This window comes from Gorilla gorilla, chromosome 7, assembly GCF_029281585.2.
Source record: "Gorilla gorilla gorilla isolate KB3781 chromosome 7, NHGRI_mGorGor1-v2.1_pri, whole genome shotgun sequence".
Taxonomy (NCBI): domain Eukaryota; kingdom Metazoa; phylum Chordata; class Mammalia; order Primates; family Hominidae; genus Gorilla; species Gorilla gorilla.
In genome coordinates, this window is record NC_073231.2 from 10,958,178 (window position 1) to 10,977,258 (window position 19,081).

The 19,081-nt window shown below is 44.2% G+C and overlaps 1 protein-coding gene across 5 annotated transcripts in view; it reads left to right on the forward strand.

The window, feature by feature from the left end:
* Nucleotides 1-19,081, forward strand: part of MCPH1 (microcephalin 1) — a 239,172-nt gene that overhangs the window by 168,576 nt on the left and 51,515 nt on the right. Inside the window, exon 13 of one of the 5 annotated variants that reach the window (XM_063709020.1) lies at nt 16,035-17,242. The exons of the other annotated variants lie outside the window; for them this stretch is intronic. Within the exon in view, the coding sequence (XP_063565090.1) occupies nt 16,035-16,151 (117 nt within the window). The 3' untranslated portion in view covers nt 16,152-17,242. Of the gene's footprint in view, nt 1-16,034; nt 17,243-19,081 lie in introns of those variants that run through there. 5 annotated transcript variants of the gene reach the window in all.

Here is a 19,081-nt window from a genome sequence, read left to right on the forward strand (position 1 = left end):
CTGCTGCCTAAGGCCCTGGGTAGTGCAGGAGGGGGCCCCCACACGGGAAGCCTCCCACACCACGTAAGGGTGACGTGAACAGCAGGAATAGCCTAAGGCCCTGGGTAGTGCAGGAGGGAGCCCCCACACGGGAAGCCTCCTACACCACGTAAGGGCCACGTGAACAGCAGGAATCGTTTCACTGTTTATTTAGATCCACGTTGTTACTTATTTAAGAAGAACATGCTCTGCCCTTTCTCCCTCCCTGAAGAAAGACCAAAACCGAGGGAAATTATATTCCAGGCTGAGAAAATTGCCTGTGCCCTTAAAAAATAAATAAATAAAAGGCCAGACCGTGGAACTTAAAATAAATTAACAATAATTGAGCCAAGAGGGAGGAGATGGGTGAGTCGGAGATGCGGTCTGGAACTAGCTACTGAAGAGTCTGCTTAGGAATTGGGGTTGTACCCTGGACGTAAAGCATTTGGGGCAGGGGAGTGTCCTGATGTGACTGAGAAAGGACTCTGGAGTGCTGTGTGCACAAGGGGTTAGAGGAGGTGTGAGTAGAGGCAGAGAGACCAGAGCAGAAGCTGCTACAGGAATTCAGGTTAGATATTATAGTGGCCTGTGCTAGAATATTAACATCAGGCTGATGATGTTAAAGAGGGGTGATCAATAGGCCTTCTAGATGGATGGAATACAGGGAGTCCAGGAATGGGATTGGTCTGGTACTGGGATTGACTCTTACACTTAAAAACGCTAAAATAAAATAACTTGGCAATAGTTTTTAAAGCATCTGTAAAATGACAAGATAATAAACACATATTCTGCTCAAACTTATGTGAAGGCAGGAATCATGTGAACTATTAAAGAGCTTTGCCATCAAGTCATTTGCCAAACCTGACCAACTTAAGCCTACTTCAAGGCCTGAGTGGTTCAGACAGAAGACAAAGGCCAGGACCTAAAGAAATGGGAGCATCTGATGAGATACCTCCTTCCAGGAAGGCTCTACCCCAGTGTCAGGGAAGCAGAAGTAAACCTGCCCACCCCACTCTCCAGAGCAGACAAGAAAACATGCCTGGATGTTAAAAAGAACTAAAAGAGGGGAGCCCATCCCTGAGAATTTAACTACAAGCTCACCCTTTTGGGTTTTACAGTACACATAAGGTGGTCAGAAAAAACCACAATGAATTGTTCTAAGGTGGTCCCAGGCTGATCATCTTAATCCCCTAGGTTTGTGGAAGAAGCAAATGAAAATCCTTTCTGGGAGAATGCACCTTCATCATGGGTCTCAAAACATTCTTACAATTTCCCAAGAATAATGGGCAACTCACAGACAAAAATAAACACACAAGAAAACATAGAGCTATTAGCAGAAATCAGCAGAAAGAAGAAATAGTAAAAACAGACCAGCCAAAAACATCTATCCCTGCTGTATTGGTTTGCTAAGGCTGCGGTACAATGTGCCACAAACCGGGTGCCTACAACAATGGGAATTTATTCTCACAGCTCTGGAGGCTAGAAGTCTGTAATTGAGGCATCAGCAGGGCCATGCTCCCTCTGAAACCTGTAGGGGGTCCTTCCCTGCCCCATCCTAGCTTCTGGTGTTGCTGGCCTCATTGTCTCATGGTATTCTCCCTGTCTACACGGCCGTCTTTTTATAAAGATGCAGTCACATTGGATTAAGAGCCCACCCCACTCCAGGAGGACCTCCTCTCAACTAGTTAAACCTGCAGTGACGCTACTTCCAAATAAGCCCACATACTGAGTTGCTGGGGATTAGGACTTCCATCTTTCTGTCAGGGATGTAATTCTACCCATAACACTTACGATGTTTAAAGATGAAAGTAAAATTTTGAAAACGCCTAAAGGGGACATAAAACTAAAGAAGAAAATCTTGCAGATTTAAAATGAAAACTTATAGACATGAAAAATACGATGATTGGAATTTATAATTCAAAGTCATGTTTAACAAGATTAGACACACCTGAAGCTGAAAGATAAGTGAAAAGGAGTCATCCCAGGTGTAGGACAGAGAGACGAGATAAGGACCAGGAGACAAAGTGAAGGAAGACCTGCAGGATGGAGGAAGAGTGTCTGACAAAGTCCATCCAAATTCCAGAAGAAAGGAGAGAGAACAGGGCAGGAATATCCAGGGAGATAATCACTGAAGCTTTTCCCAAAGTGATGAAAGATATCAAGCTACAGATTCAAAAAACGGCAAAAAATGACAAACAGGATAAAGAAAATGACGAGATAAAGCAGTAAGAGGGAAGAGTCAAGAATTACTGGTTCTGCAGTTTCTGGCCTGGCAGCTGCACAGATAGGATTCTCAAGGGCTCGGAAGGGGAGAGCTAGCAGAGAGGCAGTGCATGCAGCTTGCACACATTCAGTTTAAATTGGCTATGAGACTTCCAGTTAGAGTTTTCCTATTGCATATATGGGTCTGAGCTCAAGAGAGCCACCTGGGTTGGAAGCAGCAGGAAGACCTATTTTCGTGATTAATCTCAATGCCAGCCTCATTACACAATCTTAACTAATATTAAATAGTATATGAAACAGGTGAAGAAGAACAGCTGTATAAATTGCATAAAGCTTAGCAATCTGGGTTTTTCTAGACAAAGTTAAGCAGCAAAGCAGCTCCATTATGAGGGACCCTTGGCCACAGTTTCACAGGTGCAGGTTCTGCAGATCATGGCATATTGTCCTGTTCTCTGGATTACGGCTCTAGAAGAGATAATGATAAAGAAGACCCAGGCTGGTCAGTAAAAAGGTCCTATGTGGTGTCTATACAATGTTGCAAGTGACTAAAAATGAGTAAAACTTACAAGATATAATTAGTAGCATGCAACTCTTCATAAATTTGTCACTTCTTTGAAGGTCCTTGTTATGAGTTGAATTTTGTTCTCCGAAAATTCATGTTGAAGTCCTAAATGCCCTCAGCATGTGACCGTCTTCGGAAGTAGGGCCATTGCAGTTGTCATCAGTTAAGATAGGGTCATACTGGAGTGGAGTGGGCCCCGAATCTAATGTGACAGATGTCTTTATAAGAGGACGGTCATGTGAAGACAGATAAAGGAGGAACGCCTCGTGACAACACAGGTAGGGACAGGGTGAAGCTTCTACAAACCAGGGAACACCAAAGATGAGCAGCCACTGCCAGCAGTTAGCAGAGAGGCCTGGGACAGATCCTCCCTCACGGCTTTGGCTTCCAGAAGGAACCAACCCTGCCCCACACCTTCACCTCAGACTTCTGCCCTCCAGAACTGCGAGAGAGTGGATTTCTGTTTAAGCCAGTTTGTGGTACTTTGTTACAACAACCCTAGCAAACTAATGCAGCCTCCAAAAAAAAAAAAAAAAAAAAGTAATAGGAAAGGAATTAAAATATAACGCTCCCTTGCAGCCTCCACCAAACACTGTTGCCATTTGGTTCTTCTGCTTCTTGTTCAACCTCAGGAGGTGGTGAAAAAAGTCCAGGCAGCTCCTGGTGATAGCTATGCAAAGCTTCATTCTGCAGCAGTAAAAGTGTTTCATAGAAGTTCTAAGCCTCGTTAATTGCAGCCACCCTATAAAAGAAGGTCCTCTTTCATGAAGAACCTGTTTCTCTGCAGGAAGATGGGGCTGACCTCAGGGCCTCCAGCACTTAGGCACTTATCCATACATCTGTAACCATTGTTGTGAGGTTAGTTGATAATGGCTCATTATCCTCACTAAACTGAACTCGTTGAAGTATGAGGCCAGGCCTTATTGGAATCCTTCCCTTTCCCTTCCCCTTCCCCTTTCCTTTTCCTTTTCCCTTTCCCTTCCCCTTCCTCTTCCCCTTCCCCTTCCCCTTCCCTTTAGATGTAGTCTCCCTCTGTTCCCCAGGCTGGAGTGCAATGGTGCGATCTCAGCTCACTGCAATCTCCACCTCCCGGGTCAAGCGATTCTTCTGCCTCAGCCTTCTGAGTAGCTGGGATTACAGGTGCCCGCCACCACGCTCTGCTAATTTTTGTACTTTTTTTTTTTTTTAGTAGAGATGGGGGTTTCACCATATTGGTCAGGGTGGTCTCGAACTCCTGACCTCAGGTGGTCCGTCCGCAGGTGAGCCACCCGCCTCGGCCTCCTAAAGTGCTGGGAGAGGCACAGGCGTCAGCCACAGTGCCTGGCCTACTGTCTTCTCTAAAATGGCATCTGTGCATTCATCTCAGCCGCCCCTGCTCAGATAAAAGCAATGGCGCCTCCTTTGAAATCTGAGAGACGCAGGGCCCTGCCCATTCTGCGGAATTCCTTCTCCCTGCTGCCTGCTGTGAGGAGGCCCCCTTTGCCACGGAACCTGAAATTCCTGCCACTGGAATTACGCTCTGGACAAGCGGCAAGATACTCCTTTCAGTCCCAGCCACTGGGTTCCTGCTGCACAGGAGGCCAGGGTGCTGTGAACCTGCTGTCAGCCCCAGGCAAAGGGAATCTCGTTAATCCAGGTGGCCAGCGCCTCTTCCTCAGAGCATCTGCAGTGCTGCAGCAAGGGCCTCCCTGCGTGGGGCTTCTGTCCTCCACACTGTGGTGCTGCTGGGATGTTTTCATGGGGCCTTTCCCTTCCTGTCACCACGTGTGCTCCAGAACCTGGTGCATTTGGATGAAGCCACTAGATGTATAGGTCAGCAGCTCCACACAGAATCAAATTATCAAATGCACACTACCTGATCCAGAATAGATCGTCCTGGGGTAAACACATTCACATATTCCGAATGTACAAATGGCTGTCTAGTAAACACGCTGGAACTTCCATAATTATTGTCCTTCCAGATAATTTTTCAAGATTATATGCATGTATTCTGCCATTCCTATTCAAGACAATTTTAGAACTTCCTTTGGACAGCTACTGTAAGCCAAAGGGCTTGCATTTGTATATGTTGCATGAAGCTAAATCTTTGTTCATGAAAGGCAGAATAATTTTATATGCCACAAACCTGCAGTAGTGTGTTAGGTTTAGTAGATGGCTAAGCACAACACTGTATTATTCTAATCCTATTTTCACAATTTAACAAATGTGAAAGACACTGTGCTACTTGTACAACAGATACAAATTAAGGAATCTTCAATGACCTTGTAGCCTAGAAAGACCTTTAGTGATTCTTGTTCATCTCCCTACAGAGCTAAGTGATCCAGAGCTGAATTAATCCAGAATCTATATCTTCCTCCACCTCCAGAGTAGCTCTAGAAAGGTCAAACCCTTCCGAGATGGAGTGTCTGTGGGGATAGGTCCTCTTTGCTGTGTGCGCTCCTGCATCTCTGAATTTGAAGTGAGGAGTTTTTCTGCTGTTTGGGGAGAGCCTCACTCCCCTGCTCAGTAGATCAGACGTGTTCTCTTCTTTCACCACAGCTACAAACAACACACTGGCATTGTTTCCCAGACACTCGACTGTCCCGACAGGCATTTGGACATGGTCTGTGAGAGGAATAAGCTCCAGCCACTGTAGTGGCTCATGGGAGAGGGAAATGGGTAGAAATTCTTTCCCAAACTGGTATTTCTAGTAAAGCACTCAGCCAGAGCCTGCAGCTGTTCACTATTCCATATCAATTCTAAACAGCATTTTCGTTGGCAAAAGAAAAGTGAGAAAACAACAAAGCTTGAAGCCTAAAACTTTGGGAAACCCCTTTCCTGAATGTGTTTACTTAGGGCTTAAAAATATGCCTGTTTTCAGAACAGAAGAACTAATATCCATGCTTTCTATGCCGATTTTTCAGAGTACATTTTAAATGTAAGTACATTTAGTGATTAAAAGGGAAAAATACTTGATCGTTTTCTAAACATAACCAAAATCTCACTATGTAATTGTTTTTTCCTCTATTTAAGAGCAGAATATTTCATTGCTACCAAAATGCTAGTATTTTGGAGAAAATAGAAGAACTAGAATAAGTAGTCAGCAATACAAAACCCTGCGTGGAAGATGTGTATTTTGGATAGGTGTCAACGTGTCCAAGCTCTCAGTGACAAACACAGGCTCATTACAGGTCTGAGCAAGTGTCCCACTTCTCAGGAAGACAAGGCAGATCGACGTAAAGGCAGATGGCACCTGGTATGGTTCAGACTCGCACATGGTTCTCCACAGAGCTGCTCTCAGCTCGTTTGGAAGAGGTTCAATGTTGGGAGCACAGGTTGCTTCTCTGGCCCATGTTATTCCTGGAGCTTCTACTTCCCAGGGCAGAGTTCGTGTTTTTCGTTCATAAATGGCCTGGAAATCCTAGCATTGGGCCAGCCATCCAGAACAGTGGAGCTGCATGATCTGGTCTGGGGATATTTCAAAGGGAATAGAATACTGAGGCCCTGTGGGATGGAGGCTGCTTCCCAATATTGAGAACTGCACCAGACTGAGCTGTGTCCAGAGGAAGGGAGAACGTCTTTCATTCACTTAAAACTCACCCAACACCTGACACCTCCATCTTGGCATCATCCACCTGTAGCCTCTAGCCCTCTTCATCTGTTAAATGAGAGTAACTGGCAGGTTATTTGGAGAGTGAAGTGACATTGGCAGAGTTCCAGGTATGGTGTCTGATGCTTGAGTTCGCCCCCTTTCCCGGTCCCCTTCTCCTCCGTTTGACTAATTATCAAAGAAAGATTGTTTTAGTGAATGAGACAGTTTAGATCCATTCCCTTGGGAAATTATGGTGGTCAGCCCTCCACTCGGTCTCACTTTAGATACCAGAAACTATATGTCCTTGTGTTGGCAGAGCTGGATTGTCTGTCGCCCTCTGGTGCAATCCTGCATTAATAAGGAAAGTGTTTTTCTGGGGCGTTCTAATGAAAAGTGCTTAAGCATTTGTTTTGGTGCCCAGATAATGTGACTGTAGTTAATATGTAGTGTTTGGACTTTTTGTTCATACTTTTGTTGTTGTTGTTGTTGTCATTGCAGAAATAAAATTAACCCCTTAATCTTATGCTTAATGTACACACCAAGTGGTTTGCATATTATACTGAGAAAATAAAAAGATTGTTTTAGAAAAACCAAAGGACACCAACAGCTCTTTACAGCCCCAAAGCAGGTGTCGCCAGAGGTCACAGGAGGGGTTCTGAGTTATCAGCAAGGGAAACTGAGGCTTTCTCGTTTATGCAGAAGTGGAATTTATTGAATAATATTAAGGGGGCTATGTCGCCAATGCCACAGTCACACTGCCCACACAGAACTGGCCTGGTGAGGTGTTACTTTGACCACCATTGCTGGGCCAGGACACTGCCACCAACGCCATGCCCCTGCCAGAAACTAAGTGTGGCTGCCCCATCCCTGGCCCTTTCTGTCAGTAGGGTCAGGTTCAAACTCCTGGGTAGTCAGCCCAGCTCTCATTAACTCAGTCTGAACAGCTGCCTGTTCCCTAGAAGCCACATGCGCTGGGACAATGGGAAGTATCGGTAGACACTATGGTGGGAAGATGACTCTGTGTCCACCGAGATTCTTGGGCTGGGGAATGGTCTGAGCATATGACGGCCTCAGACCCCAGCCAACCAAAGGGAAAGGTCTCCCCTGTATTCACGAAGCCTCCACGATGTCCATCAGCGCTTACTTCCTCCGTTGCAGTGTAGGTTAGCCCTTCGCAGATGCTCACCATTCCCTGATACAGCCGGTTGCCCTTTGTTGTGTTAAACTGAAAGAATTTCAGAGTTGGGGCCAGGCACGGTGGTTCATGCCTGTAATCCCAGCACTTTGGGAGGCCGAGGCGGGCAGATCACGAGGAGAGGAGTTGAAGACCAGCCTGGCCAACATGGTGAAACCCCGTCTCTACTAAAAATACAAAAATTAGCTGGGCATGGTGGCATGTTCCTGTAATTCCAGCTAGTCGGGAGGCTGAGTCAGAATTGCTTAAACCAGTAGGCAAAGGTTGCAGTGAGCTGAGATCACGCCACTGCCCTCCAGCCTTGGAGTGCCTTGCTACAGAGCAAGACTCCATCTCAAACACAAAAACAAAAACAAAACAAAACAAAAAAACTCAGAGTTGGAGAAGGACTCAGACAAGTCTCACATTATAGAGGAGGAAAAAGACCCAGGAGGCAGAAAGACTTCCCTGAGGGCCATGATGGTAGTTAGTGCATCCCTTAAATACAAGTCTTCTGCTTCCTATTCCTGTAAATAAGTTTGCATTTAACATTTTTGTACATTAAACGTTACTGATTCATAGTCAATGACTATGGTCAGCCCTCCACATCTGCAGGTTCTGCATCTGTAGGTTCAACCAATCGTGGACCAAATATATTCAAGAAAATGAAATAAAAATACAACAATAAAAAAGTACAAAAAATCGAGTACAACAACTATTTACATAGCATTTACATTGTATTAACTATCATAAGTAATCTAGGGATGATTTAAACTATGTGGGAAGATGTGCATAGGTTATATTCTAATACTCCTTTTTATGTAAAGACTTAAGCATCCATGGATTTTGATATCCAAGGTGGGGGTCTTGGAACCCCACAAATACCAAGGGACAACTGTGTATTATTTTCATAACCCATTTCTGCCCAGTGTTCCATTAGTGGAATGCTAACCATGTGGGAATTATTTATATCCTACTGTTCAAGGTCATCACCAAGGTCTGATTTTTCACACACACACAAAATTGCAACCTCCAGCATAAATGGGGATGAATTTACTACTAACATGTAGTTTCCATCCACAAATCCAATGTCCCTATGCTATTTGTAACTGTGGAGCCAAGAGAAGCTGTTGAATCCTGTGGTGAATATGATCAAGAACTGAAGATTAGGGATAAAAGCAATCATTCTGTTATTCCTTTTTAAAAATTATTAGCCTGTAATTTAAACATCAGGATCTCATGTAAAACAGAACATTATCTTCTGACATTTTTACAATACTAGTATTCTTACAAAACAAAGTTAGGAAGTTACATGAAGAAAACACCCAGACTGTGTGTGGCTAAATCTTTAGTACCTCATTTCCATAGTCTTAGAGAAAGTTTAAATTATATTGAAACTTTTCTCAAGTGCTATCGTAATGTGTTCAGGCTGCTGTAACAACATATCATAAACTGGGTGTCTTATAAACAATAGAAATTTATTTCTCACAGTTCTGGAGGCTGAGAAGTCCAATATCCAGGCAGATTCCATGTCTGGTGAGGGCCTGTTTCCTGGTTCATAGATGGCGCCTTCTCTGCGTCCTCACATGGCAGAAGGGGTGAGGGAGCTCTCTGGGGTCCCTTTTATAAGGACACTAATCCCATTTGTGAGGATTTTCACTCTCATGACTTGCTCACTTTCTAAAGTCACCACCTCCCAGTAGTCTTGCATTGGGGATTAGGCTTCAACATGAATTTGAGGGAGGCGCAAACATTCAGACCATAGCCACTGGTCAACATTAGGTAACCTGCAGTGCTTGGCTGTGGGATGGGAAGCCTGTGTTGTAAAGGACGTCTGAGTGGGAACAGGGGTCTCAAGCTGCCTTCACATCTAACGTCAGCACACTAGAGATGGACATTGCAGCTGCAACTTACTGTGCCTGTAAAGCATTTAGAATAAAGCCTTGCATATACAAAGTGCTCAATAAATGTTAACTGTTATTATGGTTGGGCATCAGCCACTTTAATTATCTCTTTCAATCCTCATAGTAACTCTTCAACATAAGTAGCCTTATTTTGCAGTTGAGGAAACTGGAGCTTAGCAAAGTTTAGTGATTTTGCAGAGCTAGAGTTCAAACCCAAGTCTGAATCCAAAGTGCATCTATCTGTGTATTTGCTTATTTAACCTCAGACACACAGAATCGGATTAATTAGAGTCCTTGATTCAGTACACATTCTCTTCATTGATCCTTGCTCCTTTATTTTATTTTTAAATGCTATTTTTTGTTTGTTTGTATATAATAGTAAGATAAACACTGTGAACTCACCACTTACCTGTCATCATGAGAGCCCTGGTGCCCACCTCCACCTCCGAGTTCCACATATCCCATCACCCTGCCTTCCCCGTCCAAGGAAACCACTCTCTGGAATCCTTTGTCATTCAAGCCTTTTCACAGTATGGCTCTTTCCAGCCTTTTATTTCTCTACTGTTTCCCTTGGAAACTCTACATTTCTAAGACAGTGTGGTGCCTCTGAGCTCTGTGGCTTTTGCTCCTGCTAGCCTTTCTTCATAAAGTCTATCAGCCCCACAAGTGTCTCAGCTTTTCAAAGCCTTTCCCATCCTTTAAGGTCCTACTTTTCTTTTCCATGAAGTCTTCTCTGGGCCACGATGACTGGGGAATCCTCACTGTCTTCTGAAGTTCTGCACGTACTTACTCTGCACATAGTCGGCGTTGAGGTATTCATCACACTGAAATCGAGTTACATGTGGTCCTGTTCTGTAGTCAACCAAAACTCCTGGGGTAAAAATGCTGCTTTTCATCTTGGCAATCTCTATCCTAACCAGCACTGTGCCTCGCTGAATATTAGAGGCCTGAGAATTTTGTTTTTTTTTCAGAGTGATTTTTTTTTCTCAGCTTTATTTAATACTTTGAAGCAGCGTACATTTCGGTTTACTTTATGCTTGATTTTTTTTTTATTTCTTCTAAACAAACGAGATACATGTGCAGAAAGTGCAGGATTGACACAAATAATAGCTGGCAGAGTGTCCTAGGAAAACTCCTCAGATGTTATAAATAATACACAAACAAAAACACACACAAATATTTACTGAAGACTTTTCATGCACTGCAAGGCACTGGCTGTGTAATGCAGAATAAAACCGACAAAATTCTTGCCATCTGGGATGTGCATGTTATGTCAGCACAGGGAAGAGATCAAGTGTGTGTGCGTAGGACATCAAGAATACAATAAAACGAAGTGGACAAAAGGAAGCGAGGGTGGTGAACACAGGACACCTGAATGAAGGACAGAGTTCTTGGAAAAGGACCCCTGAGTGCCCAAGGGAGGAGCTGGCCTGGAGTAGTGAGGGCAAGGTGATTGCAAATGAGGCCTTGGTGATTGGAAATGAGCTCACCTCCACGTCTTGTAAATAGTTCTCCAAGTTATGCGAGGCAGGTTATTCTGTGGCAAAGACGACTCAGCTAACTGGATGCAGAAGAGACAACTGAATAGAGCCTCATGGTCTCGGAGTCTTTTTTTTTTTTTTTTTCCCTAGGTTATTGGTGTTCATTTCTTGTTTTTTTTTTTTAAAGACATATCTTTGGCATTTTGTACCTACCTTCTGTTCTAAATTTTGCATTTTTACTACTTTCAGGTGGGTGGACTTTGTTGTGGTGGGTAGTTCAAGATTCATCATACAAATGTGATTGTGCTTTGAAACCCCCACCAGTCTGGCGCACGCATGGGTTTTCTGGCAACATTTGCCATCTACAGCACTCTCTTTGATCACCTTCATCATCTTCCAACATTCCTGCCATAGTCACTTCCCAGAAACTTGCTAATCTGTAATAGAAACCCTCAGATTCATATGTTGAATTTGTAATCAAAAGTCACATATTGATTTCAAAATCAATACACACTTTAAAAATAACACTACAGATTTAGCAGCTCAGGGAGGAAGGAAACCTTAAGTTCATCTGGTGCAGCTACCCGTCTGGGATGTGAATTCCTCCTCTTCATGAAATGTTTACATTCATATCACAGTCTAGGGTTTAGTGAACCATAAAAAGCTGAAAGTTAATGCAAACAGAAGTCACCCCCAAAACATATACCAACTGATTTAAAAGGAGACACAGCAGACGGAGATTATTGTGAAAAGAACTCTTACTGGACAAATTTTTTTTATTTTAATCTCTGCTTATCCCAATTCTTTTAGCTGCATATACTGATACACTTCACATCTGTAATAAACTTGGTACCAGAACAGGATTCATTCCGGACCTAACTCTTTTAGATCATTATAACTGGGGGAGGAAAAAAGTTAAAAAGGCTTATCTATCTTAAGAAGTATTTCTCAGTGTTCGCTACACTTTTCCAAAATTTGACAATATACAAAGCAGTTTGTAGTGACTTTTTACAGTGACTCTACAATAAAATGGGCCTGTCCTCCTTGCTTTTCCAAATGCAGTCGTCATCTGACAAGGTTTAGCTATTTGGGGAAGTCCTTGCTTGCAAACGTAGTTCTTTTGCCAAACAGGTTTGGTCAAACTGTGTCCCCTAGTTGCGCAGTTACCCCATATTTGATTAACAAATAGCAAAACAGAGATAATCTCAGAAATATTCAAGAGTCTCAAACCCCAAATAAGATATAGGCATCCTCCTGTTGAGTCGAATTGGCAATTTTGATTAGCAAGGCTCATGAAGCAGTAGATATCCCCTCTGATCCCAATCCCAGTGCGAGGGCACAGTGAGTTGTATTTTCTAAGTATAAACTATTCTCTAGCAGTTCGGCTGCAGTATTGGGAGTAAAATTGTATTTTTCTAATATTTTCAGACTAAGACACAGGGTCTCTGTTTTCTGGACTTTTCCGTGGCAAATAAAGGATTTATCAGCAATGCAAAGAAAGTTCTCCCAGTGGGGACTCCACGGGGAGAGGAGCTGGGGTATCACTAGTGCACAGCCATAAAAGACACCACAAGCATATTACACGTGAAGCAGGATCCGTGCCCACCACAGCAGTTGGCCCAGGAGTTTCCTGTTTGAATGAGACACTTTGGGTGAATACTGCAGGGAGGGAGAAGCTGTGTGTGGCCACCACAGCTGGAAGCGTGGCCTGGTGCCCTCACAGCTGTCTGGGAGCCCCTTCCCGGGAACGCCGGCTGTTCCCGGGTGCACCATTGCAGCTGGAGCCGTTGTCGGCCGCCTCGAAAACATGCAATTGGGCTGCTCTGGCAGCCTTCTCCATCCCTCCTCCCAAGGTTTACCTCTCTAAATGTCAAAAGGGAGAGAATACTGTATTTTTCTTTCCCTCTACTGAAATTTATTTGTGACATCAGGCATCACTTTCACCTTAGTCATTTTGGCTGGATTCCCATACTCAATTAAATATCCTTCCTTCCATATGGCCCATAGGAAGAGAGAGAAATTACATGTAACTGGTCTTTCCTCCTCTTTATAAAGTCTGGTGGCTGAGAAACTTGGCCTGTACTTCCTTCTCCATGACCCACCATCCCATGACTGCAGGGCAGTTTTAAACACAGCAGCTTGGTTTCTATCGCACGGAAGCTGGCCAACAGTCACAGTGTGCATTTTTCTATTGCACCTCCTTGTGTTAACCCAAGTTCACTCACAGCTGTAACTACAGAAGTTTTTCTGAAAGCAAGTGAAGCCATCCTTCCTTTGTTGAGTTTTTGAGATAGAGTCTCACTCTGTCACCCAGGCTGGAGTGCAATGGTGTGAACATGGCTCACTGCAGCCTTGACCTCCTGGGTTCAAGTGATCCTTCTACTTCAGCCTCCTGAGTAGCTAGGACTGCAAGCATGTGCCACCATGCCCATGCTTTCTGATTTTTTTTTGTAGAGACAGAGTCTCTCTATGTTGCCCAGGCTGGTCTTGAACCTCTGGGCTCAAGTGATCCTCCTGCCTCAGCCTCCCGGAGTCCTGGGATTACAGGTGTGAGCCACCATGCCCAGCTCATCCTTCCTTTAAAACGGGCAGCTGGGCAATAACACAGATAGGACCAACTAAGTTTCTCAGACCACTCAGGGAAGGTAGTCTTGCACAGACAAAATATACACCCTCTTACCTGCCCCACCTTTAAGGCTGGACCCCAGGGTCCGCGCTCTATCCTCCAGCCTCCACGCTTCCCTGTGAATAGCCTCTGTGGTCAAAGTGCTTGCTGATGCAGCCTCTGTACAGCCTCCATGCGGTGCGTGTCTTTATGTGGAGGAGACCGCCCTTCTTTCAGCAGTTATTGAGCATCTACCCACTCTGTGCCGGTCATAGGGCTTAGAACTTCACGTCTGGGGGGAATTCTGCAAAGAGAGCCTGAAATAAAGGCAAACAGTGAGAGACGGTCAGGAGAAACCATGAGCACTCCAGTGAGTATCAAGGGACAAAGCTGAAAAAGGAAGACTGAACGCTGAGCTTCAAGCCATTCATTTCTATGGGCCGCGGGAGCCCTTGAAAGTCTGTGGGCAAGTTTTGGTGAGATTAAGCTGGTAGTTCTGTTCAGGACAGGTTGAAGGGATGAGAGATTAGGACACTTACCACCTGAATCCTGTCACTGGCTTTAGTTTAAACCACCTGTAATGTAGACATCCTGACTTAGAATTCCCTGTGCTGCTTCCTGTCTGATGGAAACACCTCTGCTAACAGAGTGCAGGCTGTGGGAGCCGAGCCCCTTTGCAGGCAGCCTGCAGGCCGCAGTTTCCTCGGCTTACCACCCAGCGCTTTTCATTCGGCTCAGCGCTAGGGACCTCTGCTTCCACTTCTCGGTGTTGGAAATTGCCATTTATTTTTGCTGTCGATGATCTGTATTGACTTGGCCTGAGTATGCGTGCACGTCTCTGGTGGTCTGAATTATATAGACCAGAAGGGTGTCTGATGCTGCTTTTATAAAAAATAATAATAATTTGAAAGGAAAGATGACTCACTGAAGTCTGGCAAATACAGAGCCCTCTCTCTGAATCGACTTCTTACTTGGCCGTGTTGAATTCCAGCTGGGTGTCCTCAGACATTTCTATCCCAAGATCTACTCCTGGCTTAGAATCTGTTTTGTTTTGTCTTATTTCAGCTCATGATTCTTGTTCCCCCAGCTTTATGGGGTATAATTTCCATACAATAGAATTCAACACTTTCATTGTGTGGTTGGATGGCTTTTGGCAATTGTATACAGTTATGCGATCACCCCTACACTCAAGATATAGAACACTGTTTCTCATCTGGTGATTGCTGGACATTGAATTCTTTCCAGTTTTCACTGTTGTGAATCTGACTATGATTTTTGGCATGGATTTGTATGTAGCTATAAATCACTTGGTAATTTTTCAGAAGAATAGCAGTCTTGGGACCTGGATGGCTTATTGTGGTCTCAAAAAGTTCCTGATGATAAGGTTGCAGCCTCATGCTTCTTTGTAAGAATGCATTATTACTTGCAAGGCAGCTTGGGTAGATAAGAAGGCAAGAAAGTCCATGTGGAGACCCTGTCCAGAGAGCACAGACATGGACTAAGTTAAAGGATGGTAAATTAGCAATGCCCAGAAGCACATGGAGGAGATACTTCCCCTCCTGGCTCTATTGGTCATGCAGTTTATGCATCTGAGCTCTCTGAGCAAGTGTCCTCTCACTTACATGCTGGGGACAGCCGATCCCAATGCAGAGTCCTTAGAGCTCAGACTCCCCTCAAGCTGACGCATCTCTCAACCATCTGTCTTACGCTGTCTGAAGTCAGCTTCCCATCTTGGGAAGGTAGAAGTGAAAGGGTTTCCACTTTGCCAAGTGAGCGTATATGGGGAGACTGAGGGTGTGGAGTTGATTATGGTTGTGGGGTGGCTGGCGGTGTCCACAGGGCTAGTCTTGAGGCAGGCTGACACTGGGGCCAGATGGGACCACTGTGCCCCCTGTCCCCTCCACCTTCTCCTACTCCAGAAAGGGAATAGCAGCAGCCGCTTTCAGTGGGGCATTCTTTTTCCAGAGCCAGGCCAGCCCAGCAGTGATCCCTTGATAAAGCAAGTCACCGTTATCAGAGCAAGAACTATACATTCACTTAAAATGGTTTTTTTTTTTTAAGTGTAAAATGGGACTGCAACAAAAAGAAAATTGTACTTAGGAGAATGTCCCTTAGAAAATGTACTTTATGATTGCAAGGAATATTTGCCAAGGTCTTTGGGGTAGGCTGAGCCCCTTCACCTCCCCGGGGACATGCTAGGATGGCAAGAGAGGATCAGACATCTTCCAGGGAGGCTGTGTCCGGCCGGGCTCCTGGAGTGGGGTAAGTCTGGTTGAACCAGCACTGAACTGCCTGAGTCCATGTGAACATGATGAACTGTTGAACCGTGTCTCTGGCGGCCACATCTCTGGGCTTCCCCCACTGCTCTCCCCTGTCCTCCAGGTACAAAGTCAATAGTCAACCTCAGTTTTGAATGTTACAATATTATTAGCCTCTCCATGGTTCTTCCCATGGCTTCTCACCCAAGCCTTGTGCTCCTCTCTCCTCTCTGCCCAGGTCTCGCCAGCTCCCCTTGGGCCAGGTCACTGCAGTGTCTGCCAGCACCACAACAGGCAGGCTGGAGGCCCAGTTCTCACAGAAAAGACTCGAAAGGGGGCTTTCCATCCTTTATAGTCTCCCTGCTACTTATAGGCCACCAGGACAAAGGATCAAGGTGGCAAGGAAGAAATTGCAGCACAGAGCGAATGGAAAGGCAGTCACTGAAAGGATTCTTTTGCTTTTACAAGTAGATTTTTCTTAAACAATCACTGTATGAAAACAAAAGTACAAAATTATTAAAACACCTGGATGATGAATTGACAACAAGAGTTTTTCTGGAACATCCTCCTGTGGGCTCGGGGAAGACAGTTTTTTTCTGTGGTGATAGATGGTCAGGAAATGCAGTGACATAGAAGTGAAGGCATTTTACAGAGCTCACCTTAATCAATGGCTTTTTCACTTATTAAGTTTTCTTTTATTTTTTCCTTCTTCAAAAACAACTGATACCTCAATTTATGGGAATCCTTTTCAGTAAAAATTGGGACAATGATAGTGAGTGGAGAATATTTATATGCTATACTTCCTGTCTTCCTTCATCTTTTATTACTGAGGATATTGACATGAAAACAGGATCTTTGTACCCAATGAGTTCATCGACGGCCGATTTCCCACCAGAAATTCCAGGCTTTCTGACATCAGCGTGCATTGCTCTGCATGTCACTTGGAGCACCGGCATCTGGAAATGATGAAATCCTGAACAACAAAGTTTGTTTTCAGGAAGACAAGGCAGTGGGGAAGGGAAGGGTGCTAAACTTCAGTGACTGCCTACTGTGTGCCAGGCATTTTCATCTTCCGTCTCAATAGAATGTCTAACTATGCTCTGAGATGAGAACTATAAATAGCTGGTCAGCCAAAAGTTTTCTGCTTTTTCTTAGTGATCTCAAGTGTTTCCATGACACGTGCTGCAACCAAATACATTATGTGTAAATTGCCAAAGACCTATTGATTTCCAAACGATTATACAGTCATGGGAATGCTTGTATACCTGAATTGTCATAAAATTGATGAGATGCGAAGATACAGCAGAATATATCAGATAATTCTGCAGAACTCTTATTATGGAAATGAAAATAATTCAATAGAGAAGTCTCAATTCATAAAAGACTAGTTTTACTTTAAAGTATCTAAAAGACATGCATTAAAAAGACATGGCACTGTCCCCGAAACGATCTTGCTGTGTTGCATTTCAAATGGTACCTTCATTTTGAAACTTTGCACATTAGCACGTTCTTTATAATAGCAAAAAGTGGGGGAGTGAGGAACATTTGGTGCTGGAAGAATGATTAGGTAAATCACACCAAGCTGAAAAAAGTATTTTTGCAGAGCGTTTTCAAGAGCATGGAAGAGTGTTATAAGGTTAAGTGAACAACAACAACAAAAAAATACAGATCCAACTATGTAATCATTACACATAGAAATAAAAATGAGCAATAAAGCCAGGATGTCAGTGAGGATGGAGTGGAGGGAATAACACCCTGTCCTAAATGTGCATTGGCCCATCATCACCTCATGCATGAAGTGAATGGAAACATTTGGTTTATGTTTTCTGGAATGTCTCATAAGCCATTGTAACCAAAAACTACACCATGAACAAAAAGCAAAGCAGGCCCTGGGTGGGAAGCTGAGGAGGTTGGCAGTTTCTCAAACTCATGTCAGATGCCCCTCGGCCACTAGACAGAATCTGCTGATATCTGGGTTCTGGTTGACCAGAGGCCTAATCTGGAATCTAGTTCTAAAAACCAATTTTTCTTATAGGGCTTGCTGGATGCAAATCTGCATTGAGACATTGTCACAAGCAATAGCTTAAGAAAAACATAAAGGAAAAAATAATAATAAGTTTTGGGAAATAAGCCTGGAAAAGCAGTTTATTGCCATCTGCTAACTCATTTGATTCTTGCAGTAACCCTAGGGTAGGTATGATGGTGATCTCTGCTTCAAAGATGAGAAAATCGAGGCTGCCTGAGGTCACCTGACTGCCTCACAGGCCAGTCGAGACTGGCTTCAGACTCGGGCCTTTGGACCCCAAGTCCCTGATCTTTTTTTTGTTGTTTGTTTGTTTTTGTTCTTGTTTGTTTGTTTTCCTGAGATGGAATTTTGCTCTTGTTGCCCAGGCTGGAGTCCAGTGGCGCAATCTCGGCTCACTGCAACCTCCGCTTCCTGGGCTCAAGTAATTCTGCGTTAGCCTCCCGAGTAGCTGGGATTGCAAGCATGTGCCACCACACCCGGTTAATTGTGTATTTTTAGTAGAGACGGGTTTCTCCATGTTGGTCAGGCTGTTCTCAAACTCCCGACCTCAGGTGATCAGCCCGCCTTGGCCTCCCAACGTGCTGTGATTACAGGCGTGAGCCACCATGCCCAGCCAAGGCCTTGGTCTTTCTATCACATTTTGACACCTTGCTCAGTACGGTGAGTAGTTAAAATCACTGTCATTGGCTACATGCCTACTTTTTATAGTCACTCTACTTATTGTGGTTTTGGCTACATCCTAGTTGAACTCTAGGGCTAGTGTTTATTAAGGTCTTGATCTCATATGGCATTTGTAGGCAATCGAATGTTGAGTGTTAAGCCCTGGTAACGTGATTTCTCACTGCTGGCCCATGAAGCCATGGAAATTTTCCCATGGAAATCACCCCATGTGTGGAATGAATGGTCAGTGGAACATAGGCATCTTTCTCTCATGTCCTTTAGGTTTTAAAATACCTGAATGTCCTGAAATGCAAGAGTATCCTAAGAGCACTTTAGAAATATCTTTGCGGTTTCTTTCTGGTGTGCTTTGTGGGTTGGGTGAGATACCGTATTCCAGGACACGTGGCCCTTACAGAAACAAATAATTTCCTTTCCTCCTGCTTCAGTGTTATTGGTAAAGTGGGAAGGTAGCCCCAAGACACTCAGCTCCTGCACTGCATTTGGATAGAAGGGCGTTCAAATTCCACCAGGGACAACTTCGTCTGACCCCCTAGAATTCCTCATTTTGACCCTTGGCATATTCTATATTTGTTGAAATA